This window comes from Fringilla coelebs (assembly GCF_963513975.1).
Source record: "Fringilla coelebs genome assembly, chromosome: 18".
Lineage (NCBI taxonomy): Eukaryota > Metazoa > Chordata > Aves > Passeriformes > Fringillidae > Fringilla > Fringilla coelebs.
Genome location: NC_140044.1, coordinates 4,681,257 through 4,701,378, shown reverse-complemented (window position 1 = coordinate 4,701,378; position 20,122 = coordinate 4,681,257). Strand labels below are relative to the sequence as shown.

The window sequence follows — 20,122 nt, the reverse complement described above, 5'->3', positions numbered from 1 at the left end:
TGATCAGGACCCAGGTGTGCCTGGCTCCAGGCTCTGGGGCTTTCCTTGTGTTAAGAGCACAGAGCAGTGCTGAACTCTGTGGTTTCAGGATTGTTCCAGCATCCAGAGCCTGTTGCATTGGAGCTGTATTTAATGCTTGTGCTTCTGTGAAGGTGTTAAATAAGATCATCCTTCTGTGCACTGTGGGACAGGCTCCTTCAAGGACCTCACAAGCAACACATTGCCAGGCCTTGTGTGCCTTTTGGGAGCCACAGTCCCGCTGACAAATCACATAAAATATCATCTCATACTTGAACTAAGCCATTGTTTTTGTGGTAGATGACCATGACTCACAGAGAAGCGGTTCGCGTTGAGCAGCACACGAGGGACATGTACCAGAGGGGGGAACAGCTCCTGCTGCACATCCAAAGCATCCAGAGGGGCATTGCAGGTATGTCAAAAAGGGTCTTCACTTTGGGGTTTTTCCCCTGTGATGTGCCATGCTCTTGGTTTCAAGCGCTGCCAAGTACTGCAGTGCTTAGAAAAAGCCATGGAGACAACAAGGGAAAATACAAAGGAAGATCCCTGCAGAATCCCAGCTTTTACCCTGACCAGCCTTATTGTGATTCTCAGCTGCTTGGCTAAACACAAGTCTGGGGAAAAAACATATTAAACTTCCACAAATATTACTAAAATGCATAAAGTGGGGGCAGTCTGCACTGCAGCTTCAGGAGAGATTGAGCAAAGCAGAGTGGCTGGATTTTGGACAAAAGGTAAAGCCACAGAAAGATGCTCAGGATGTGTTATTGGTAGTGGCTAAGGAGGCTGAAACGCGGGGCAGTGCCTCTGGGTGATCTCAAGCAGTTTGTTGTCTGAGTGCTGCCTGAAAGCTGTCAGTGGTTTGTGAGAAGAGCCTGAGGGAGCTGTGGGGGCCCTGCTGTGGGCAGTCTGACGGGGTGTGGGTTTCCCTGCAGAGCTGGTGCGGCAGATGGCCAGGTTTGGGGCAGAGAACGTCAGCACCGCGTCCGGCGAGGAGTTCCGGCAGAAGCTGGCCGAGGTGGAAAGGATGCTGAGGGAGATGAAGGAGAGGAGCCTGGGAGCCCAGGAGGAGCTGGCAAGGCGTGAGCACGAGGAGGCTCAGAAGTGTGAGTCCAGCTCGGTGGCACAGGGCTGCCCAGGTCCTGCTGGGTCTGGTGGAGCCCACGCAGACACTGCACATCATGGTCATGTTTAGAGAGAGCTGTTGAGAACCAGGCACCCCCAGCCATTTTTATAGGAGCTTCAGAGTCCCCTGTGACACTCCAACAGGATAAATTGCAGTTCCTTTTCCCTTAAAGCAAATTTCAGAGCAGAAATAAGTGGGTAGTTCTGTTTGATGAACAAAAATGACAACACTTAGAACCAGGAATCACCATTATTATGTGATGTATTCACATCACACATGGATGGGAATAAGTCACACCATGTTTCTTCCTATTTGCTGTCCCCATTGAGTAAAAATCAGCAGCCAGCTCCCACAGTAGCTCTGCTGTCCTGAGGGCATCCTTGCAGGAGTGAGAGCAGTGAGCCCAACCAGGGATGCTGGCACTGCAGGAAGAGAACACTTCTGATTAACAAGCCTTGGCAAAGCATAACTCAGTAGCTGAAAGCTGGAATTATAAACTGACTCTTGTTGGAAATAAGTAATTTTTCACAGTGGAAGTAATCAAGGCCTCAGGTCCATCATCTGGATCTTTTCAGGCATGGCTGGGTGTCTTTGAAAGAGATCCCATCTCTCTGAGGGTTTGTAGACAGTCATGGACAAGATCCTGTGCCATCTAGGCTGAAAAGGAGGGAGGGAGGGATGGAAGATGGTCACTTCTGGCCTTGGTATCTGCCAACACCAGGGCCAGGCTTTGGGGCAGCCAGGCACAGAGAGAGTGTTTAATTCAGGAAGAGGAATTAGCAAGAGTTCTCCCCCCCTGCGCAGTGCTGCATCGGGTGAAGAGCGAGCTGCACGCCCGCTGGCAGTCCAACCAGGACCTGCTGAGCAGCACCCAGGAGCGGCTGGCCCAGCACAGCTCCCAGCTCATGGACCTGCGAGACGCCCTCAACGAGGCTGTGAACAAAACCAGGCAGACAGAGGAGCTCAACAGCCTGAACCGGAACAACCTGGAGGAGAGTCAGGTAGACCTGCCCCATGGTCCTGGCCATGGAGGGAGGGAGGGCTGTCCCAGCCCTGCTGCTGCTAACTCCGGGTCTTTGTGTCCAGCAAAAGAGCCAGGAGCTCCAAAAGCAGCACGCACTGGTGCAGGAGACCCTGCAGATGGCCCAGGACGCCCTTGCCCAGGTCTCTGACTTCCTGCAGATGATGGAGCGTGCAAAGGAGGTGAGTGGCAGAGGCACTCTGGCATGGGCAGAGGGAGAGGTGTGGCAGCCCTCAGCAGCGAGAGGTGTCCTTGCAGGCGTACGAGAAGCTGGCAGCACTGTTGGATGGGGCCAAGCTGCCCCTCACTGAGCGGGTGAAGAAGTTCTCCCCAGCCAGCAGCAAGATCCCCATCGTGGAGCAGGCAGAGGAGCACGCCCGGCTCCTGGATGAGCTCGCAAGGAACCTGTCTGGGTGAGGCACCTGTCCTGAGCCTCTCTGGTCAGTCTGTCTGCTGCCAGAGCTGGGGATGGGAGACTGCAGCCCCACCGTGGCAGGGGAGCAGCGGGGTATCACCTCCAGAGTTTTATACTGCAGCACACATTGTGCTGAGCAGCACAGAGGGGTTTGTCTGGGAGGGCATGGGCAAGAGCCTGTTTTCCATGGACTTGATGGCTTCATCTTCCAACACAGCATTATCCAGGACACAAACCAGGATGGCTTTATCCAGAGGGCAGTCAATGCCTCCAATGCCTACGCCAGCATCATTGAAGCTGTGAGGAAAGCAGAGCAAGCAGCCCATGATGCTGACAAGGCAGCCAGCGAGGCCCTGATGGTACGTGCTGGGGGGAGCCCTGTAAGATGGGCAAAAAACAAACTCCCCTCTGACACGAGGGCACTGTGCTCTGTGCCTGAGAGCAGAGTCTGCCACAGCTGGGACCACACTCAGTGTTTGGGTCTCCCTGTCACACCCCACTGCAGCTGTCTGAAAAAGCATTTTTGTGTGCAGTCAGAGCCAGAGCCTTGAATTCCTCCTCAGAGTTCCATGTTTTATTTCACAGAATGTCATATCAGAAAACCTCGGGGCCACCTCCAGGACACTGAAGAGGAACAGCAGCAGCCTGGAGGAGGGTGCAAGGAGACAGCAGAGCAAACTCAATGGGGGTGAGAGGGGCTCCTGGCAGGATCTGCTGTCCTTCGTGCTGGACTGAGCTCCAGCAAACAGCATGTGCATTTCTTTAATTGCAGCTATTAAAGGCACTCTGCAGACAGCAAAGGAGAAGCTGGCTGATCTCCGTGCAAGGAAGGAGCAGCTCCTGACCCAGCTCCAGTCTGTGCAGGACATGCTGGGCAGGGAGCAAGGTTTGTTCTGGGGTAGCTGGGCTGATTCTCTCTGCTCCCTTCTCCATGCACTGACTGTGATCCAAAGGTGCTTCCTCCCTGCTCCCGGACACCTCAGAGACATTTATTTCTTTGCAGAGGACACAAAGGACACGATCCAGAATGCCAAAGCAGCTGCTGCTGAGGCCAACGAAACAGCTGCAAGAGTGGAAGATGCCCTGAGCACCATGAAGAAGAACCTGGATGAGTGGAAAGACCAGTATGGAGGCCTCCGAAATGAAGACCTGAACCAGGCAGTCCAGGATGCCAGGAAATCTGGTGAGTGCTGAGCCTGGTGTGCTACCAGGGTGAGTCTGATATGAGCCACTGCATGCACAGATGCCCCCAGAGTATTTTTGAAAGCTGTGCTTTGCAGCTCCAGGTCAACAGCAGAGGGAGGTAGCCAATCCTGAATTCACTAAGTGCTGGCCCTTTTTTTTTTCCCCCTCTCTTGCAATGTCTGTATCACCTGTAGCTTTACTGCAGGAAGTTGCAGGCTTTGACTACCACTGCTTTGACTTGCATTTCTTAAACTGCCTTTGCATTTCCCTTCCTTGCTCACCTCCAAAACTCCTGGCTCCTCTCCAACCCCAGTGTCCAGCCTGGAGAGCACCATTCCTCTGCTGCTGGAGAAGCTGAGCAGCCTGGAGAACAGGAGGAACAAAAATGCCACCGTGTCAGAGAACATAGTGAGGATCCGGCAGCTCATCACACAGGCGAGGAACGCCGCCAGCAAGGTGAGCTCAGGGCTGGGGGCCTGGGCTGGAGGAGGGCTTACCTGAGGGTGGCATGCAAAGGGCAGGGTGTTTGGGGGTCACCAGGCAGGGTCCCTTTCTTGTGGGATTTGGTAGAACTGGCAGTGACCAGGCAGGTGGCAGTGGGTTCAGTGCCACAGGGCTGGATTTGTCTCCCTACAGGTGAAGGTGCCCATGAAATTCAATGGCAGCTCAGGGGTGCAGGTCCGGATGCCCAGCAATCTGCAGGATTTAGCAGCCTACACATCCCTCAAATTCTACATCCAGAACCCTGAGCCCAGGAGCCAGCAGGACGGGGCAGAGGAGGGGCGGTTCGTGTTGTACCTGGGCAGCCAAGAGGTGAGATGCGGCCAGAGGGTGATGGAGCCATTGTTGCATCAATGATGTCCATTCATGAGCCCGTCACCTGGTCCCTGGATATCTTTGTGGGGGACACAAAGCCCCTGGATGCAGCCATCAGCCTGGGTGGGGAGTGGAATAGGGGCTGTTTGTCCAGTGCAGCCCTGGGAACATGAGGGAGAGCTCCTGCCTGTCCCAAATGCCAACACGTGGCCCTGTCTCTCCCTGAGTTCAGGCCACTGGAGACTACCTGGGCATTGTGCTCAAGGACCGCAGAGTGCATTGGATTTACAAACTGGGAGATGAGGAACCAACCTCCCTGAGTGTCGACGAGGATATTGGAGAGCAGTTTGTCACCATCAGCATCAACAGGTCGGGCCTTTGCTCAGGGAGGGCAGGGTTTGCTCCTCTGGGGGGGTCTCCCCGGTCTTGACCGTCCCTCCCTGCTGCAGGATCCTGCAGTACGGGCACATGTCGGTGATCGTGGAGAGGCAGAGGGTGCACGAGATCAAGGGAGACAGCGTGGCCAAGGGAGAGCAGGGGCTGCTCAACCTGGACCCACGCAACGTGGTCTTCTACGTGGGGGGCTACCCCTCCAGCTTCACGGTGAGGCAGGCAGCAGGGAGGGGGAGCCTCAGGAGGCTCTCACAGGAGGGAAACCCTGTTTAATGTTGTGTTTAACTCCCAGCCTCCCCCTGCTCTGCGCTATCCCAACTACCGCGGGTGCCTGGAGCTGGACACGCTGAACGAGGAGGTGGTGAGCCTCTACAACTTCCAGCACACCTTTGAGCTGGACACCGCTGCCGAGAAACCCTGCGCCAGGTGGGCACCACCGCCTGCCCCGGGCTCCCGGCTCAGCCCCGCTCGCTCCAGCCTCGGGAGTGATGCCTCTTGCTGTGTGTCCCAGGTCCAAGTCCACGGGAGACCCCTGGCTGACGGACGGCTCCTACTTCGACGGCAGCGGCTACGCGGAGATCAAGTTTGAGAGCCAGTTCGGCACCACCAAGCGCTTCGAGCAGGAGATCAGGGTGGTCTCCTACAATGGCATCATCTTCTTCCTGGAGAACCAGGCAGGTGCTTGCTCCCCTGGGGAGCCTTCATCCCTCAGTGGACAGTCCCAGGGCTGCTTGGAGCAGGATTTCAGCGCTGTTGTTAAAAGCTATGAGAGGACTGGGCCCAAACCTCACAGCAGTCACTTGGCTGGTGTTGAAGGGGCTCCCCAGAATTTGGGAGTCCCTCCAAGCTGGGCCAGGGTTCACTGGGGCAGGCAGTGCTGCAAGGAGCATTTCCAGCTTGCAGTGTTATCCCCGTGCCCCCAGCACAGGGCTGCTGATTGAAATTAAATCCCAGATAACTGTGACCAGGGCACTGGAAGTGGGACCTGCTCCCACCAGTGCTAAAGGGCAGGTGGGCTCAATGCCACAGCTGCATCCTGGGCACCTGCTGAGTGTCCATCCTGCCTCCCCCAGGGTCAATTCCTGTGTCTGGCCATCCGGGATGGGAAGCTGGCTCTTTACTATGATTTCAGCTCTGGCCTGGAGATGGCAAAACCGAGCAACTCCTCGTCCCTCACCATCAGCAGCACCACAAACAAAGCGGTAAGAGGTAACGGGGCTCTCTTGGAGGGAGGGCTCCTCCTCCAGGGTGGGGAGGCACATGGACCTTAGTTTTTGAGGGGAGCAGACCTGCAAGAAGTTTTTTGACTTGAGCCATTAACGTGACACTTTGTCTTGCCCTCTGTGATGGACCTAACTGCCCCAGACTGACGGATCATTTCTCTGTTCTGTCTCCAGATCCAAATTTTCCTCCTCAAAATGAATAACAAGAAGCGCATCCTGGTGCGGGTGGAGCGCCTCACCATCTTTGTGGTGGAGCAGGAGAACTCCCTGGAGAATGCTGTCTCCTACTACCTGGGGGGTGTGCCCCCAGCTGTGCTGCCCCCCAGGTGGGTCCAGCCTGCAGTGGGGTGGGACAGTCAGCATGATCCCTTCCAGTCCCTGGTGGTGGCCCTGGCCCTTTCTCAGCCACATCCAGAGTTGTTGGAACCCTGTTGAAACTGGGGGGGGAAGTTTTCCTCTCACTGTCCATCATCCTGAGCTTTTAAGGATGGTAACTTTTCCATCTCTGGTGAGGGATGAGGTGCTGGTGGGTGTCACCAAGTCCTCCTTTGTTATGCTGAGTGCTCTGGAGCAGCCTTGGCAGTCTCCATCACAATTTATTGCCAGGCACTTTGCCTGAAATTGCTGCAGGGCCAAATCCTGCCCAGGGCTGTGTCCTGCCTGGGGCTGTCCTTGTTAACTCTGTCTGCTTCTCCTGCAGTTTGAAATCTCTCTTCCCCACGGGTGGCCCCATCCGGGGCTGCATGAAGGGCTTGAAGGCTCTTGGCAAGTACGTGGACCTGAAGCGCATGAGCACCGTGGGCGTCAGCTACGGCTGCACCTCGGACCTGCTGGTGAGCACAGAGCCCTGGCAGCCTGCCCAGCGTGCTGGGGAAGGGTCTGTCTGGGAAAGGGAGCACAGCACCCCCAGGAGAGGCCCCATCTCCCCTCATTGACACAGAAACAAGCATAAACCTCCTCCATCCTCAGTGCAGAGGGGTTGTGGTGAGGTGCTTGCTCCACGTCGTTGGCCATAGCAACAGCCAGAGCCAGCAAGGAAGCAGAGCTGCTCACTCATATCCCAGGCCCCAGCAAGGTCAGGGCCAGGCTCCCACCTTGCCTCTGTGCTGTTTCTCACAGGTTGCTCGCTCAGTCAGTTTCCATGGCCATGGCTACCTGACCCTGGCTCTGACGGATGTGCCGGGGCTGAGGGACTTCTACAGCGGCTTCAGCTTCCAGACAAGCCAGCCTGAGGGGCTGCTCTACCACCACTCCACCCAGGTGGGCACCTGCAGGCCCCCAGATATCCCAGCAGTGGGGCTGCTGGGGAGGGTGCTGCTTCCCTTTGGGAAAGAGAGGATTTTGGTGGGGCCAGGATGTGAATCTGCAGTGAGATCTGCACCCTGAGCTCCTGGAGGGCAGTGAGGTTTAGCTGCTGAGCTGCTGGGTGATGTTTTTTCTGCAGGAGGGGACGTGCCAGGTGTCCCTCCAGCGGGGCCAGCTGGCCTTGAACCTGCTGGGCAGCGAAGTCACCACTGACAGTGCCTATGCAGATGGCAGGGCACACTACGTGGCCTTCTACAGCGATGCCCGTGGGTACGTGTCCTGCTGTGTGTGCCGGGGGGCCGGGGTGCCCACAGCCACAGGGTCCTGCTGAGCCCCTGCTGCCCCCCCAGGGTCAGGCTGTACGTGGACGATGAGCTGCAGGACAGCAGGGCGGGCCCCGGGCGCAGCCGGCGGCAGCGGCGCCAGGACGGGCGGCGGCTCCTCCAGCTCGGGGGCTCCCCAGAGCCAGGGGCCCTCGGCAACCTCAGCGGCTGCATCGGGAACGTCTTCGTCAAGCGGTGAGCCACGCCGTGCCCCTTCCACACAGCAGGGCTCAGCTCCTTCCCACCTCCCAGCTGCTGTGACAGGGACCTTTTCTCCCCGTGAGCAGGATGTCCGAGCCGCAGATGGTGGTGGACCTGCAGCAGAACGTGGAGAGCGTCAATGTCACCATGAGCTGTCCCGTGGGCGAGCAGTCGCAGCAGCTCAGAGTCACTCCGAAGAAGGACAGGCGGAAACCCAAGGTACCAGCTGCTGCCAGAGCTCCCCCCATCCTCCTCCTCATCCTCCTCAGGTGCCACTGCTCAGCTCTGCTGGCAGGGCAGGGATGCTCCCCTCACTCCATTCCCTTGTGCCCATTGCATAGGTGCCGGGCAAGCCTGCGCCCAAGGGCCGCCGCCACGACCAGGACGGGCTGTGCCAGCTGCACCCCCAGCCCCGTGCAGCCAGGGGCTCCTCCCGCTTTGGGGGGAGCCCGAGCAGCCGCTGGGAGTTTGATGAGATCCCAGCCTCCTTTGGGTGGAGGTGAGCCTCGCCCCGTGCCCACCCCATCAATCCTGGCCCTGAAATCACGGCCTGGAAGCGCACAAGCCGTGCAGTTGCAGGAGAGCCGGGTGCTCCCATCACTCCCTGTCCCTGCAGGTCCCATTTCTCCCTGGAGGTGAAGCTCAACTCCTCCAGTGGGCTGCTCTTCTACGTGGCGGGCGAGGGGGGCTCCTCCATGGCTCTCTTTGTCTCCAACGGGCGCTTTGTTTTCCTGGTGGAGCTCGGCAGGCGCCGGCTGCGCATCCGCAGCAAGGACAAGTACCGTGACCGCCGGTGGCACACGGTGAGCGGGGCACGGGGTTCAGCAGCACCTCCCTGAACCACATCCGCACCCCTGCAGGGGCTGGCTCCGTGCAGCCCTGCTCTGGGGTGTTGTTCTCAATTGCACGTGGGACGCTGCCGTTCCAGGGGAGCAAAGGGGACAGCGAAATCACAGCTGGGGCTGGCTGAACCTCTGAGCTGAGGCCTCCCTTTGCTGGGGCTCCTCCCAGCCCAGGAAGCTCCCAGTCTTGGCACTGACCTTTGCTCCTTGCAGGTCTTCTTCAGCAGAGACCAGAGCCGGGCCCAGCTGGTCATCGATGGGCTGCGAGCCCAGAGTGCTGCAGTGGCCACCCCAAGGCTCTTCATGGCCCAGACCCCCTTGTATGTGGGGGGGCTTCCAGCTGGAAAAGCCAAGGCTCACATACCGGTAAGGGCTTGGCAGCCCCGTGGCATCACCCTCTCTCAGCCTGTTCCCAGTCCCCCGGCATCACCTGGTGCCTCCCAGCTTTTGCCCCCGCTGTGCTCAGTGGCCTCTCTCCACAGGCTGCATCGGCCTCCAGCTTTGATGGCTGCCTGAGGAACCCCCAGCTGGACGGGAGGCCCCTGGGTGTCCCCTCACGCACTTTTGGGGTGACGCCGTGCTACGAGGGCGCGCTGGAGAGCGGCGTCTTCTTCGCCACGGATGGCGGCTCCATCGCCTTAGGTACCCCCCTGTGGCCTGGGACTCGAGGGTCACATTCCATGGGAATGCCCTTGGTCCTCCCTTCACCAGTGATATTTCTCTTCCAGCTGATGCTGTGATGACTGAGCAGGACCTGGAGGTGACACTGGAGGTGCGTCCCCGCAGTGCCTCTGGCCTCATCTTCCACATCAGCACAAGGAGAAGCTACCATCTCCTGCTCTACATGGAGGAGACCAAGGTACTGCCAGGGGGGCTTCCCCACAGGTCTCCAGAGGGCGTGGGTGTCTGTCTGCTCCCTGTCCCTCTCAGCTCTGCAGCTCTGATGGGTTTGTCTCACCCCAGGTCACTGTGAGAGCAGGTGCTGGAGCTGATGAGTTCTCAGCATCGGTGACGAGCCCAGCTCTCTGCGACGGGCAGTGGCACACCATTGCAGGTGAGGTGACAGCTCCCCTGGTTCTGGGGCTCTGCTCCAGCCCTGCTCAGCCCACATCTCCTAGGGGAGCTTAGGACAAGCCCAGGCTTGGCAATTTAAACCCTGTCCCCCTGCTGCGTGCACTTAATTTGGGAGTTTGTAACTGCCATGAGGTCAATTTCCTAATTAACAGGAACTGCTGCCTGATCTTAGCACTGTCAGCTCTGGTAGTCAGGCGAGGCAGGTTGTTTTTCCGCTTCATGGAACTGCTGCTGGCAAAGCCAAGGATGTGCCACAGGACTTGATCCGTCCTGGACTGTGTCCAGCTTGAAGTGAAAGCCCAAATTGCTTTGGTGTCAAGTGTGTCCAAAGGGTTCCAAGCCCATAGCTGGGAGCAGGAATTGCAGAACTCATACCTGTACAGGAAACTCAGCCTTTAATGTGGCTGCCATTGAGCAAGTGCTGTTTTGCATCAAGCCCTTTTCGGGGTGGGGGCACAGCTGCAGCCCCATCTCAGCACAGCTCTCTATTTTAAACCTTCATCTTGTTCATCCAGCGCTGGGTGAGGTTTTGGGGGAGATTGTCCAGACTCTGGGCATTTCCTGAGAGCTAGGCCAGGCCCTTTGACCCTCAATAGTTTTCCTCTTGCTCCAACACTGGTCAAGGCTGGAGAGGAGAGGTGGGCTCGCTCCATGGGTAAGGAAGCAGCACTGACTGTTGTTTTCTTTTGAAGTTACCAAATGGAAAAACGTAATCCAGGTGGATGTGGATACAGAAGGCAACCACACAGTGGGACCCAGCCAGCCTCCTGCACCCAGCACAAGGGCAACCTTCTCTCTAGGAGGGCTGCCAGGTGAGTTGGGAAAGATGTGCCAGGATGAAATACCCCAAAGGAGAATGGAGATACTGTTTCTGGTGCGAGGGAGAGGTTAAGCCTTTGCCAGACTAATGCCTGCTTTTCCTTGTTTCTTCTGCAGAGACAGACAAGGCCAGCACAGGGCTGCTGTTACCTCCCCTCCCTCACTACGTGGGCTGTGTCAGGAACCTGCAGATCAACCAGAGGCACGTGGACCTGCCTCGAGCTGGGGCTGCCCGGGGCTCTGTGGGCCTGAAGGGCTGCCCCGTGCTCTGAGTGCCAATCAGGGCCAGCCCGAGGGACAGAACTGCTGCGGCCCCGGCTCACCGCTCTGAGAGCACTGCCCGTGCTCAGACACACCTATCTCCAGCGACTGCAGGCACAGGTCTGGGCCAAACCAGAGGGGCCACAGATCCCAGGGGGAGGAGGGCAGAGGAGGATGGTTGGGGAGAAAGGGGCACTTTGGGGATGCTTCACAAATAGAACCAAAAAGTTGGAGCGGGATGTGGTGACAGGTGAGTCCTTCTGGGTGGTCAAGGATCTGCAGCAGGGCTCGTGCTGCCCTGTGGCTCGTGGTAGGAGCGTGGGCTGGAGCACAGAGCAGCCCTGCAGCCCATCCTCAATTCCCTTCACCCCTCTCGTACAGGGCACATAGATTTAGTTCACCAAACACTTGAGGCTGTTAATAAATGTCACAGACGGTCTGCTGCTAAAGGCTGCAGGCAGTTTCTGGTTTATAATAAATGCAATTAGGACAAACTGGATTAATTCCGTTGGTTTTGGGGTTTTATAAGCAAGGGCACATTTAACCTCCCCCCAAGGGCAGTCTCAGCTCACCTGCTACTGCTACACAAAGAGCTCTGCAAGGGGGAACTTGGACAAAATTCTGTTCACAGAATTAGCATCTTCTTATCAGAGTAATTTATAAGAATCAAAAAAAGAACAGAATAGGCTGGGAGAACTGCTGAGGGAAAGCAGAAAGGCACAACTGCCACTGGCTCTGCACTTGCATTCAGCACTGGTAGTACACTGACAAAAGTCCTCTTGTGTGAAGCAAGAAACCATTGCTTGAAAGGGAAGAAATAGAAAGGTTACCTCCACACCTGGCCAGGTGTGCGGGGTGGCACCTGGTCCTCACCCACCCTCGCTCCTGCTCAGCCTCCCTCAGCCCTGGTGTAGTGCAGTCTCCACTTGAAGCAGCTTTTTTTCTCCCAAGACACCCAGTTCACTCGTGCACTTACACGTCATATATATATTTGTGTGTGTATATATATCTCTGGCCACTTGGGGACAAAATCTTGCTTCTGAAATGGACTTGTAACTTATATCATTATATTGTGGGGTTTTTTTATGAGGGGTAAATATTGTAAAATGGGTTTTTAACATGTCCATCTTAAATGTAATTATGACCTGTTTTTAAAGTTGTAGTATTAAAGATGGTCTTTGTAAATCACTGGTACATACTTTGGAGTCAAATAAAGTTTTATGTTACTCTCTTTCACTTTACCTGGGGAAGAGTAAGCATCAGGCTGATGAGCTGGAAGAGGGATAATCAGCACTGTAGGGATACTGTACAGATTGGAAGGAACAGTATGGCAGATAAAGAAAATTCCTTTATTTGTAGATTTATATAAGCATAATATGAAGTTAGTAATCCTACTGCAGTTGCTTAAGTTAGTACCTAGGAGTATCTGTAAGGAAGAGCAAATAACTTAATCTAAACTCATATCTTCCTCTTCATCTTTTTTGTCCTTAGAGTCTCCTTCCTTTTGGTCTGACTTGACACTGTTCTGCATGGCTTTGGCAAAGGCTTCTACATCTAGAAGTTAAACACACGAAATATTGCAGTTCCTGGGCTGGAGCTCATTGTCCACACAAGGTTAAAGCTTCATTACTTAGAAAACAAACAGTTGCTTCAGTATGAATTAGCAGGGAGGAAAATTTTAAACAAAGTAACACACATCCAGATCTATCTGACACAGCATTTTATGCACTTTAATTGTGCATCCTGAGACCATAATTCTTACATTAATGGGAGGGATGCTAAAAGCTCATTAGGGAAAAGGGATTGCCTCACTGCCAGAGCTGGCCCTGACTGTGTTCACTGATTTCATGTGACTCATTAAAGGCTCCCACAAGAAAGACATTCCTGAACAAGGTGACTGTGACACCTCCAGAGTTTTTGCATCTCTACCAAGAAAACAAAGCCAACACATCTCTGCAGAACCCCAACTTCTCTCACTGCACATAATGCCTCACTGTGTGCTGGGACACCTGTCACACCCACCTTTTCCTTGTAAACATCAGTGCAAGAGTCACCTTGCAGACTCACAACTCTCAGAGAGGGAGAGTTAGAGAGAAGCTGATATTTACACCCCACATTCAGTGGTTGTGTGCAGTGCCAACACCCCCAAACCCCCCCTTCCCCCTCTGTTCCCACCAGCACTCACCGCCTTTATTTGCTGCATCTACTGCCTCTGCAGGTAGCCCAAACTGGCTCATGAGTGGGCCCAGCTGTCCTGAAGCTAAGGCAGCACTAAACATGCTCAAAGCCTGTGGATTGGAGTCAACAGCATCAAAATAAAGTTTTCATCAGATCCCTGCAGCAGTAACCCCAGGAGGAGAGCAGTCCTGGCAGGGCAGGGCTTGGGAACAGACATGCAACAAAATAATCACTAATTACATGTCTCTCACTTCCTTGTGCATGGAAGTTGCTACAGTTTATCTAAACCAGTCATTTAAGCTCCTATTATTTTGCAAATGGACAAATTACAATCAATTGGTGTAAATTACTAGTTCAGATTGGTCCGTAAAACACCAACTTTTATCACAGTGTCCTGCAATTAAGGACTGGTGTTTCCAGGGATGTAGTGTAGTAACCATGAGCATCTCCTCCCTTCAGTCTGAAATTAAGAAGCCATTTGGTGAAAGGGAATAATGAATTTGCTACTACTCCTGCCATCTGCCAGAGGACAGTTATAGTAAAGAAAAAGGTAAAGCCCAACTCCAAAAGAAAAAGTAAAAACCATTCCCATCTGCCCTTGAGTGACTGCAGGAAGAACTAATGCTCCTTTAAACCATGTCCCTCCTCCTTTCCCCTTCTACTGAGAAATTTCCCACTCTGAGCACTGCCAGGAACCTGGCAAAGCAGGGCAAGGTGAATCAGGATGATGGGAAAGGGGGAAGAAGTGCACTTCCCCCCACAGCCAGCATCTACCTGCTGGAACTGAGGAGACGTCAGGGTGTTCTGGATCTCTTCTGCAGTCTGCGGCAGGGATTCCCCTGAGGGAAGGTAAGGCATCAATCGCTCCTGAACTTCAGCGTTGGCCAGGATGGGAGCCATGATCTCAGGAGTCAGAACAGCTGCCAGGTCCACTAGGAGAAAACAAAGGGTTGGCCATTAGACTACACCCAAACCCCTGTGGTTTTATCATGTAAATCAATTTTTTCTAGTCAGGGTCTGAGTATTAAAATTACTATCCCACTGCCACCATCTTTTCCTCCTCTCAGTTTTGGAGTGAGAGTAAGTCTCCTGAAGCAGTCAAAAACAGCATTAAAATTTAAAAAAAAACCAACACCAAAAAACAGGAACAAAAAAAAATTAAGAGACCTTTCAAACCAACGTGGAACAGGACAGGACAGTAAAACAGCTCCAAAGGACTCCTGGATCCAGCAGCTGCCTGGTCAGAGCACTGTTACCTTGCTGTCCTCCTGCTCCAGATGGCACATTCATAGTAGCTAAAATGTTCTGAAGGTCACTCAATTGAATGGGCTGGGTTGGGCTTGTGGCTGAGCTGGTTCCATTACCCGAGCTGGGAACGGGGCTGGGGCTGGTCACCGAGGCAGCCGCAGGAACGGACGGGGCCGGCGTTACACGGGTGGAAGAAGTCGTGGAAGATGGAGTCACTGCAGCCGACTGGCTGCGAGAGCTGGGCAAGATAATTAGGGTAATTAATTCCCTGCAAAAACCTCTTCTATTCTGAAAAGCTTCTTTTCAAGCCCTTACAGCAGGAAAAACTCCTACCTCATTTTAGAGAGGTATAAGCAGTCTTGATTCCCACCATATTCCCCATTCAATAAGCCATGATTCCTCCCACAGCAGTGGCAAGTTCCCATTGCAATGGCCCAGGGCAGACACGGCCTCCTACCTTGATGAGGAACTGCTGGTTGGAGGTCCCCCACTCCCGAGCAGACTGGCCAGCCCAGGTCCCGTCAGTGCACCCAGCCCACCTTCCATGAATATAAAAGAAGAACAGGTTTAGACATTTATTTCTTCAGGTTTTCTGCACCTCTCTTCTCTGGAGAGGCTGCTCTTGTACCTGAAAGGTTTTATTTGCTAAAATAGAGGAGGGGGTGAAAAAGCCCAACCCACCCTCCTAGCCCCTTCTCCAAATTAACAGAATCTTCTTTTCTGATCTTGCATCCCCATTAGAGCTGAACATCCCAGAAATGACTCAGTTTCTAGGTGTACACAAGGAGGATGAAGTTACTCCGGTTTGTGCCGTACGTACATCACTGTAACACAGCCCTCTCCTCTTATCTGCTACACCAAAAATCCAGCTTTTCCATGAACTTTAAAGCCAAGGCCCTCAGCAGAAGATCCCAGAGGTGTCTTTGAGTCGCCACCACTCTCTCCTCACAGACCAGGGGTTTGCAGCTTCAAACCTAACGCAGAGATGCAGCAAAAGAACCAGCCAAGCTCTTAAACACCTCATAGGCAAAGGAAGGACAGCTCCACACACCAAGTGCTCTCAGGGAAGCAGCCAGCAGGAAACCCTTATGCCAAAGAAACCAGAATCAGCATCCTCCATCACACTTCCCAACTACCAAGGACTTATGGCAGGGTCAAGAACCTCAGCTGGGACAAGGCCTGGCTGCTGGCCCCCCTGGAGTTGTCAGGGACTCGACTGTTTCCCTACAACTCCTTTGAGCCACATCAGCCAAACACTCCATTCCCCATCAGCAGTTCCTTCCTTCACACCTGATTATACACACAAAGCACCTGCATTTCTCACCCACCTTTGGGAGCACCTGGGAACAGAGGACAGAACAACAGCACTCAGTGAGCAAACCCATGGCCAACTGCAGCTACAGGCCCTGCAGGTCAGAGTGAGGCCCTGCCAGTCCCTCCTAGTACAGGAACAATCCCATGGAACCAACACCTCCTAACACTTATCCCAGAGCTTCCCAAGCAACAGGCATGGCAGGTAAAGCTCACCACACACTGCTTTGCTCCATTTCATTGTGACCCAGGAGCAAGAGAGCTCTGTTGGAGCTCTGCAGAGCCCCAAGAGATGCAAACCAGCTGTGACGAAGACAACACTCCCAGGGGAAATTATCCCCAGGGACTCACCACAACCACTGTTTGCAGCAGCTAGCAGATGGTTCTCTTTCTGTTACATGTCAATTCTGGCTTATGGCTGAATGTAAAGGCAAGGAAAGAAGAATTGCTGAGGAAAAGTGTTGAAAAAAGGAGGACATTCTCAGGATTATGTGAAGCTTCAAGAGGAAGATCTTTTCCAAACGCATCCTAAAAGGCCAGATTTTTCCAACACTACCATGAGATTTGCATCTGAACATCCCACCAATATGCATCTGAAGCTAAAAAGACACCAGCCAGATCCACAAAAATGGACTTCTGAGCTTAAGCACAGAACCTTTGTCACTGCTGTGTTCCTTTGCCTATTTACACTCAAGGGTCTGACCTGTCAGAAAATGCTCCTGGAGCATGGATGGCATTGAGAACAGACCGCAGCCCCTTCAGAAACCAGTGATTCCAGCTCTCCCCAGGGCTGCCCAGGAGAGAGAGCCCTGCCCTGAGCCTTGTCCCCCTGATCGGGGAGTGCTGTGGGGTGGGACCACTCTGACCTTCCTCTTGAACTCTTTCCACTTTGCACACAAATATTCACGGAATCAGAGACAACACAAGCAATTCCACAGCTTGGTAACCAGCACATTCACCAGGAGCAAATCACTGGCTTTCAGCCTCTGCTCCAGTGAATATTTAGGAGGAAAAAGTGGAGTAGAAAAAAACAAGGGGAAAAAAGCAGAAGATTCAGTGCAGCAAGGAGCAGAACCACAGTTCCTTGCAGATCAAGCCCTGAGATGAGTGCTGTGTAGAATCTGGTACCCTTTTTCTGTCCCTGAGCTCATGTCTGAGGCAAGGCCTTGCCTTCTCACATGGAAGAAGTGCTATTGAGATCAATAGCACTGCTTGAGAACATTGTCAGGTAAGATTTAACCTGGCAGGAGAAAATACCATTTTGGCATAAAGATATTAAAGCATTTTACCAAGTCCTCCTAAGCCCGTTGGTCCGATCAGCTGCATGAGCTGGTTATGGCTCATGTTTCCAAGAAGGCTTTGCAAGCCACCCTCACCTAAAAACAAAAACATTCTGAAACACAACATATTCACATGGTTTTTTTCACAGCACTCCGGCTCAAACAGCAGGAGATTAATTGGCATCACATTCTGTATGGAAAAACAGTTTCAAGTGTTTACTGATTCATGATCTTCGTAAAAGATAAATGCAACTTGGTTTCATAAAGAAGTAAGACTCCAGAGAATCTACTGGAAACAAAGAGATTTCTCCCGGCAGTCTTAACTTTCAGCCTACACCTATTTAACAGCACAGTTTATTCTGCTAAAAGCACATTTACGCTTCTGGTATTAACACTGTCCCCAGCTCACCCTCCACAGCCATCAGGGATTTCTTCCTAGGGAGTTCTAGGGGCTTAGCCTAGACATAAATTTATTTAAAAAAAGGCTCTGACATGAAGGAGCAGAGAATGGACTGTACCTCCCAGTGCTGAGAGCTCATGGCCTCCGCTGGCATTCCCACCCAATGCCCCTGGCATGGGGGGATTGTTGAGATACTCGTTCACCTTACGGCAGTGCTCCTCATCCTTGTCTGTCTTCGGCTCCTGCAAGAGAATTGCTCTTGGTATGAGTCATGCTGGGGGGATTTTGATCCAAGACCTTTGTCTTTGGCTTCCCACAAACCTGCATCCAGAAGAAGAGTCGTTTTGATCCTGCCTTGAACTTCAATACATACACACGGCCTGTGGTGCACTGTGGGACTCTCTTGAACTCACAGTCATCAGGAAAAATAATCAAATCCTGGAAAGTGTGTCAGGAGAAACAAATTTTTGAGAAAATACATCACTATTCCTTTTCACCTCCCAAATCCCTCTGCCCTCCTCCACAAACTTTCTTCCATCTGCTCCTCAGAGCAGAGAGAATGTGGAAGTGCAGGTCTGTCAGTGACATTCTCACCCTAATTTGTCCTGCAGGAGCTCTTTCCACAGTGCCAGCAGATCAGAACATAACACCTCAGCACTGAAACACCAGCTCATACTCACATCCTCCACATTGCCTGAAGTCCTGTCCTTCCAGCAGAAGTGAATGAGGGAATCATCGGTTTGCTGGATGTAAACGAGGCCTTTTCTCTTGTCTGGAGTTACAGTGCTGCCTTTCAGGGACATCTTCCCTGCCCGAAACTCCACCAGGTATTTGCTCGAGGAGCCACGAGAGCCTGGCACCAGGCTCGGAAATAATGCACCTGAAGACATCCTGGAAAGAGAGAGAGCAGCAGGTGTGATGAGAAACCTTCCCATATCCTCTCTTCCCAGTATCAAATTTCAACCTTTACCAAGTTGGCTTCACAAAAGCAATCTGTTCTGCTGCCTGCAGAATTCCAGGGTGATTCAACTGAGCTAAAGCAGAACTCTGGATGAAGACAGAAGGCTCTACAGCCCTCCACTAATAAAGGACAGCCTGTGTGCTCAGGCACTTGAAAATGAAGCCACAGCGCCCTGGCGCTTCCTCCTTCAGTTCGAACCACAGTTCAAAGCAGGAAGCGCTACTGTACCTTCAGACTGCGGCTCCAGCACCCCGCAGAGCCCCACAGGCTGCCCCGTGCTCCACTGACCCTCACGGTGACCCCCCCCGCCCGCCCTCCCGCACGGACCGACCCGCGGGCCTGGCGGCGCTGCCGGGCCCGGCCGGCCCCGCGGGACTGCGCGGCTGTTCCGGGGTGGCGCTGCGCTCACAGCCCGGCCAGCCCCGGCCCCGCCGCTGGCCACAGCCCGAGCCGAGCCGGGACAGGGGGGGCTCGCGGCCCGGCCCAGGCACCCCCCGCCCGCCCAGAGGCCGCGATCTTCTGCCGGGCCCCCCGAGGCCGCCATGCCGCCTTCCCCGCGGCTTCCCCCGGCAGGAGACCGCCAGCCCGGCCGCCGCTGGGCGCACCGTCCCGGGGGTGCCGCGGCGGGTCCCGAGCGGTACCTTCAGCCTCCTCCTCCTCCGCCGCCGCCGCCTCAGCTCTTCCTGCCCCGCGCGCCGGAACCCCGCCCCGCGCGGGGCGCGCGCCGCCGCGGCTCCGCGCTATTGGCTGGCGCGGCTGTCAATCAAAGGGGGCGGGGCAAGGCGCCCCTGCTGTGTCACGGAACATGGCGGCGCTCCCCCTCACCCCCCCCAGGCCCTCATGACCCCCTGGGCCCCATCCCATCCCTCAGCCGAGCACAGCCCAGGGCCAGCGCGTCTCCAACAGCACCTTTATTCCCGGCACAGGCAGGAAATGGTTACAAAAAATAAATCCTTCCACGAAAGGCACGTTGGGCCCACGGCCAAAGCCCGGGTTGCCTCGCAGTATTTCAGTATTGCATCCCTGACCCAAATCGCAGGTATTTGCAAAAAGCCAACACAGGCGTCTTCCCAACAGTAGTGCTGGGTGAAGAGTCTTGGGTTGGGCGAGAAATTTACTGGGAAATTGTTTTAAATTATTAAACCAGAATAAATAGTTCTCATTAGGTCTCTTCTAGGACAGATGGTTCCTGTCCTCGTTTATCCCGGTGCCAAGAGTTCTGTAAATGCTGGACATGTAAAAAGCTGTTCCCCATTTACAGCAGGACATCACCTCCAAGATACAAATGCTGTACAGCCACTACAAGTGAACTTTGCCATTGATAACATTTTTGAGCAGAAGCCCACTGTCCCCAGCTCCAGCTCACACCTGGCCTCTCCATCACCATCCATCATCACAGCACAGGCGGTCAGAGCTGGGAGCACTCCCGAGGCTCTTCCCGCTGCCAATTCCCACTTTTGGATCCAGCAGCACCAGCACCACACGGCCCTGGCTGTCCTGCACCCCACCACGCCACGGACTGCAGGGCAAAGGTGCTGAGAGCAGAGTCCACCATGGCTGGACACCTCCAAATTAAATCATCTTTGTCCAGTGGCCATCACAATGAAATCCAGGTACAGCCCCACAGCTGGCTGAGCAAAGCCAAAGTCCTCCTGGCCCCCCACCAGCTGCTCTGTACGGGTTTCACAAAAATCTCTGTCACCATCCAGAGGCCCAAAGGGT

General features: G+C 54.2%; 2 protein-coding genes across 4 annotated transcripts in view; one reads left to right on the top strand and one right to left on the bottom strand.

Annotated features, from left to right (window-relative positions):
* The window catches only part of LAMA5 (laminin subunit alpha 5), an 85,843-nt gene extending 73,714 nt beyond the window's left edge, over positions 1–12,129 (top strand). The window contains exons 51-80 of the mRNA XM_084218044.1: positions 319–430; positions 954–1,124; positions 1,949–2,145; positions 2,231–2,347; positions 2,424–2,578; positions 2,798–2,939; positions 3,166–3,268; positions 3,353–3,466; positions 3,584–3,763; positions 4,079–4,221; positions 4,402–4,578; positions 4,814–4,950; positions 5,031–5,184; positions 5,267–5,400; positions 5,486–5,648; positions 6,048–6,176; positions 6,372–6,523; positions 6,898–7,030; positions 7,317–7,457; positions 7,642–7,772; positions 7,853–8,020; positions 8,113–8,245; positions 8,368–8,525; positions 8,643–8,829; positions 9,082–9,234; positions 9,351–9,510; positions 9,597–9,727; positions 9,832–9,922; positions 10,635–10,754; positions 10,879–12,129. Coding sequence (XP_084074170.1) covers positions 319–430; positions 954–1,124; positions 1,949–2,145; positions 2,231–2,347; positions 2,424–2,578; positions 2,798–2,939; positions 3,166–3,268; positions 3,353–3,466; positions 3,584–3,763; positions 4,079–4,221; positions 4,402–4,578; positions 4,814–4,950; positions 5,031–5,184; positions 5,267–5,400; positions 5,486–5,648; positions 6,048–6,176; positions 6,372–6,523; positions 6,898–7,030; positions 7,317–7,457; positions 7,642–7,772; positions 7,853–8,020; positions 8,113–8,245; positions 8,368–8,525; positions 8,643–8,829; positions 9,082–9,234; positions 9,351–9,510; positions 9,597–9,727; positions 9,832–9,922; positions 10,635–10,754; positions 10,879–11,033 — 4,341 coding nt within the window. The 3' untranslated portion in view covers positions 11,034–12,129. The remainder of the gene's footprint in view (positions 1–318; positions 431–953; positions 1,125–1,948; positions 2,146–2,230; positions 2,348–2,423; positions 2,579–2,797; positions 2,940–3,165; positions 3,269–3,352; positions 3,467–3,583; positions 3,764–4,078; positions 4,222–4,401; positions 4,579–4,813; positions 4,951–5,030; positions 5,185–5,266; positions 5,401–5,485; positions 5,649–6,047; positions 6,177–6,371; positions 6,524–6,897; positions 7,031–7,316; positions 7,458–7,641; positions 7,773–7,852; positions 8,021–8,112; positions 8,246–8,367; positions 8,526–8,642; positions 8,830–9,081; positions 9,235–9,350; positions 9,511–9,596; positions 9,728–9,831; positions 9,923–10,634; positions 10,755–10,878) is intronic.
* Positions 12,130–12,352: 223 nt separating this feature from the next.
* On the bottom strand, positions 12,353–19,098 carry ADRM1 (ADRM1 26S proteasome ubiquitin receptor). Of its 3 annotated transcripts, none has more exons than XM_084217802.1 (10): positions 19,042–19,098; positions 18,120–18,330; positions 17,761–17,877; positions 17,558–17,681; positions 17,049–17,135; positions 14,906–14,987; positions 14,457–14,686; positions 13,975–14,132; positions 13,208–13,310; positions 12,353–12,576 (listed from the first exon to the last, which is right to left on the bottom strand). In XM_084217802.1, the coding sequence occupies exons 2-10, from the start codon at positions 18,327–18,329 to the stop codon at positions 12,470–12,472; spliced, it is 1,218 nt and encodes a 405-aa protein (XP_084073928.1). In that variant the 5' UTR covers position 18,330; positions 19,042–19,098; the 3' UTR covers positions 12,353–12,469. The 3 variants fall into 3 exon arrangements, with proteins under 3 accessions (XP_084073928.1, XP_084073930.1, XP_084073929.1); XM_084217804.1 differs by having other exon boundaries at positions 14,565–14,686; XM_084217803.1 differs by lacking the exon at positions 17,049–17,135.
* Between the last annotated feature and the right edge of the window lie 1,024 nt (positions 19,099–20,122).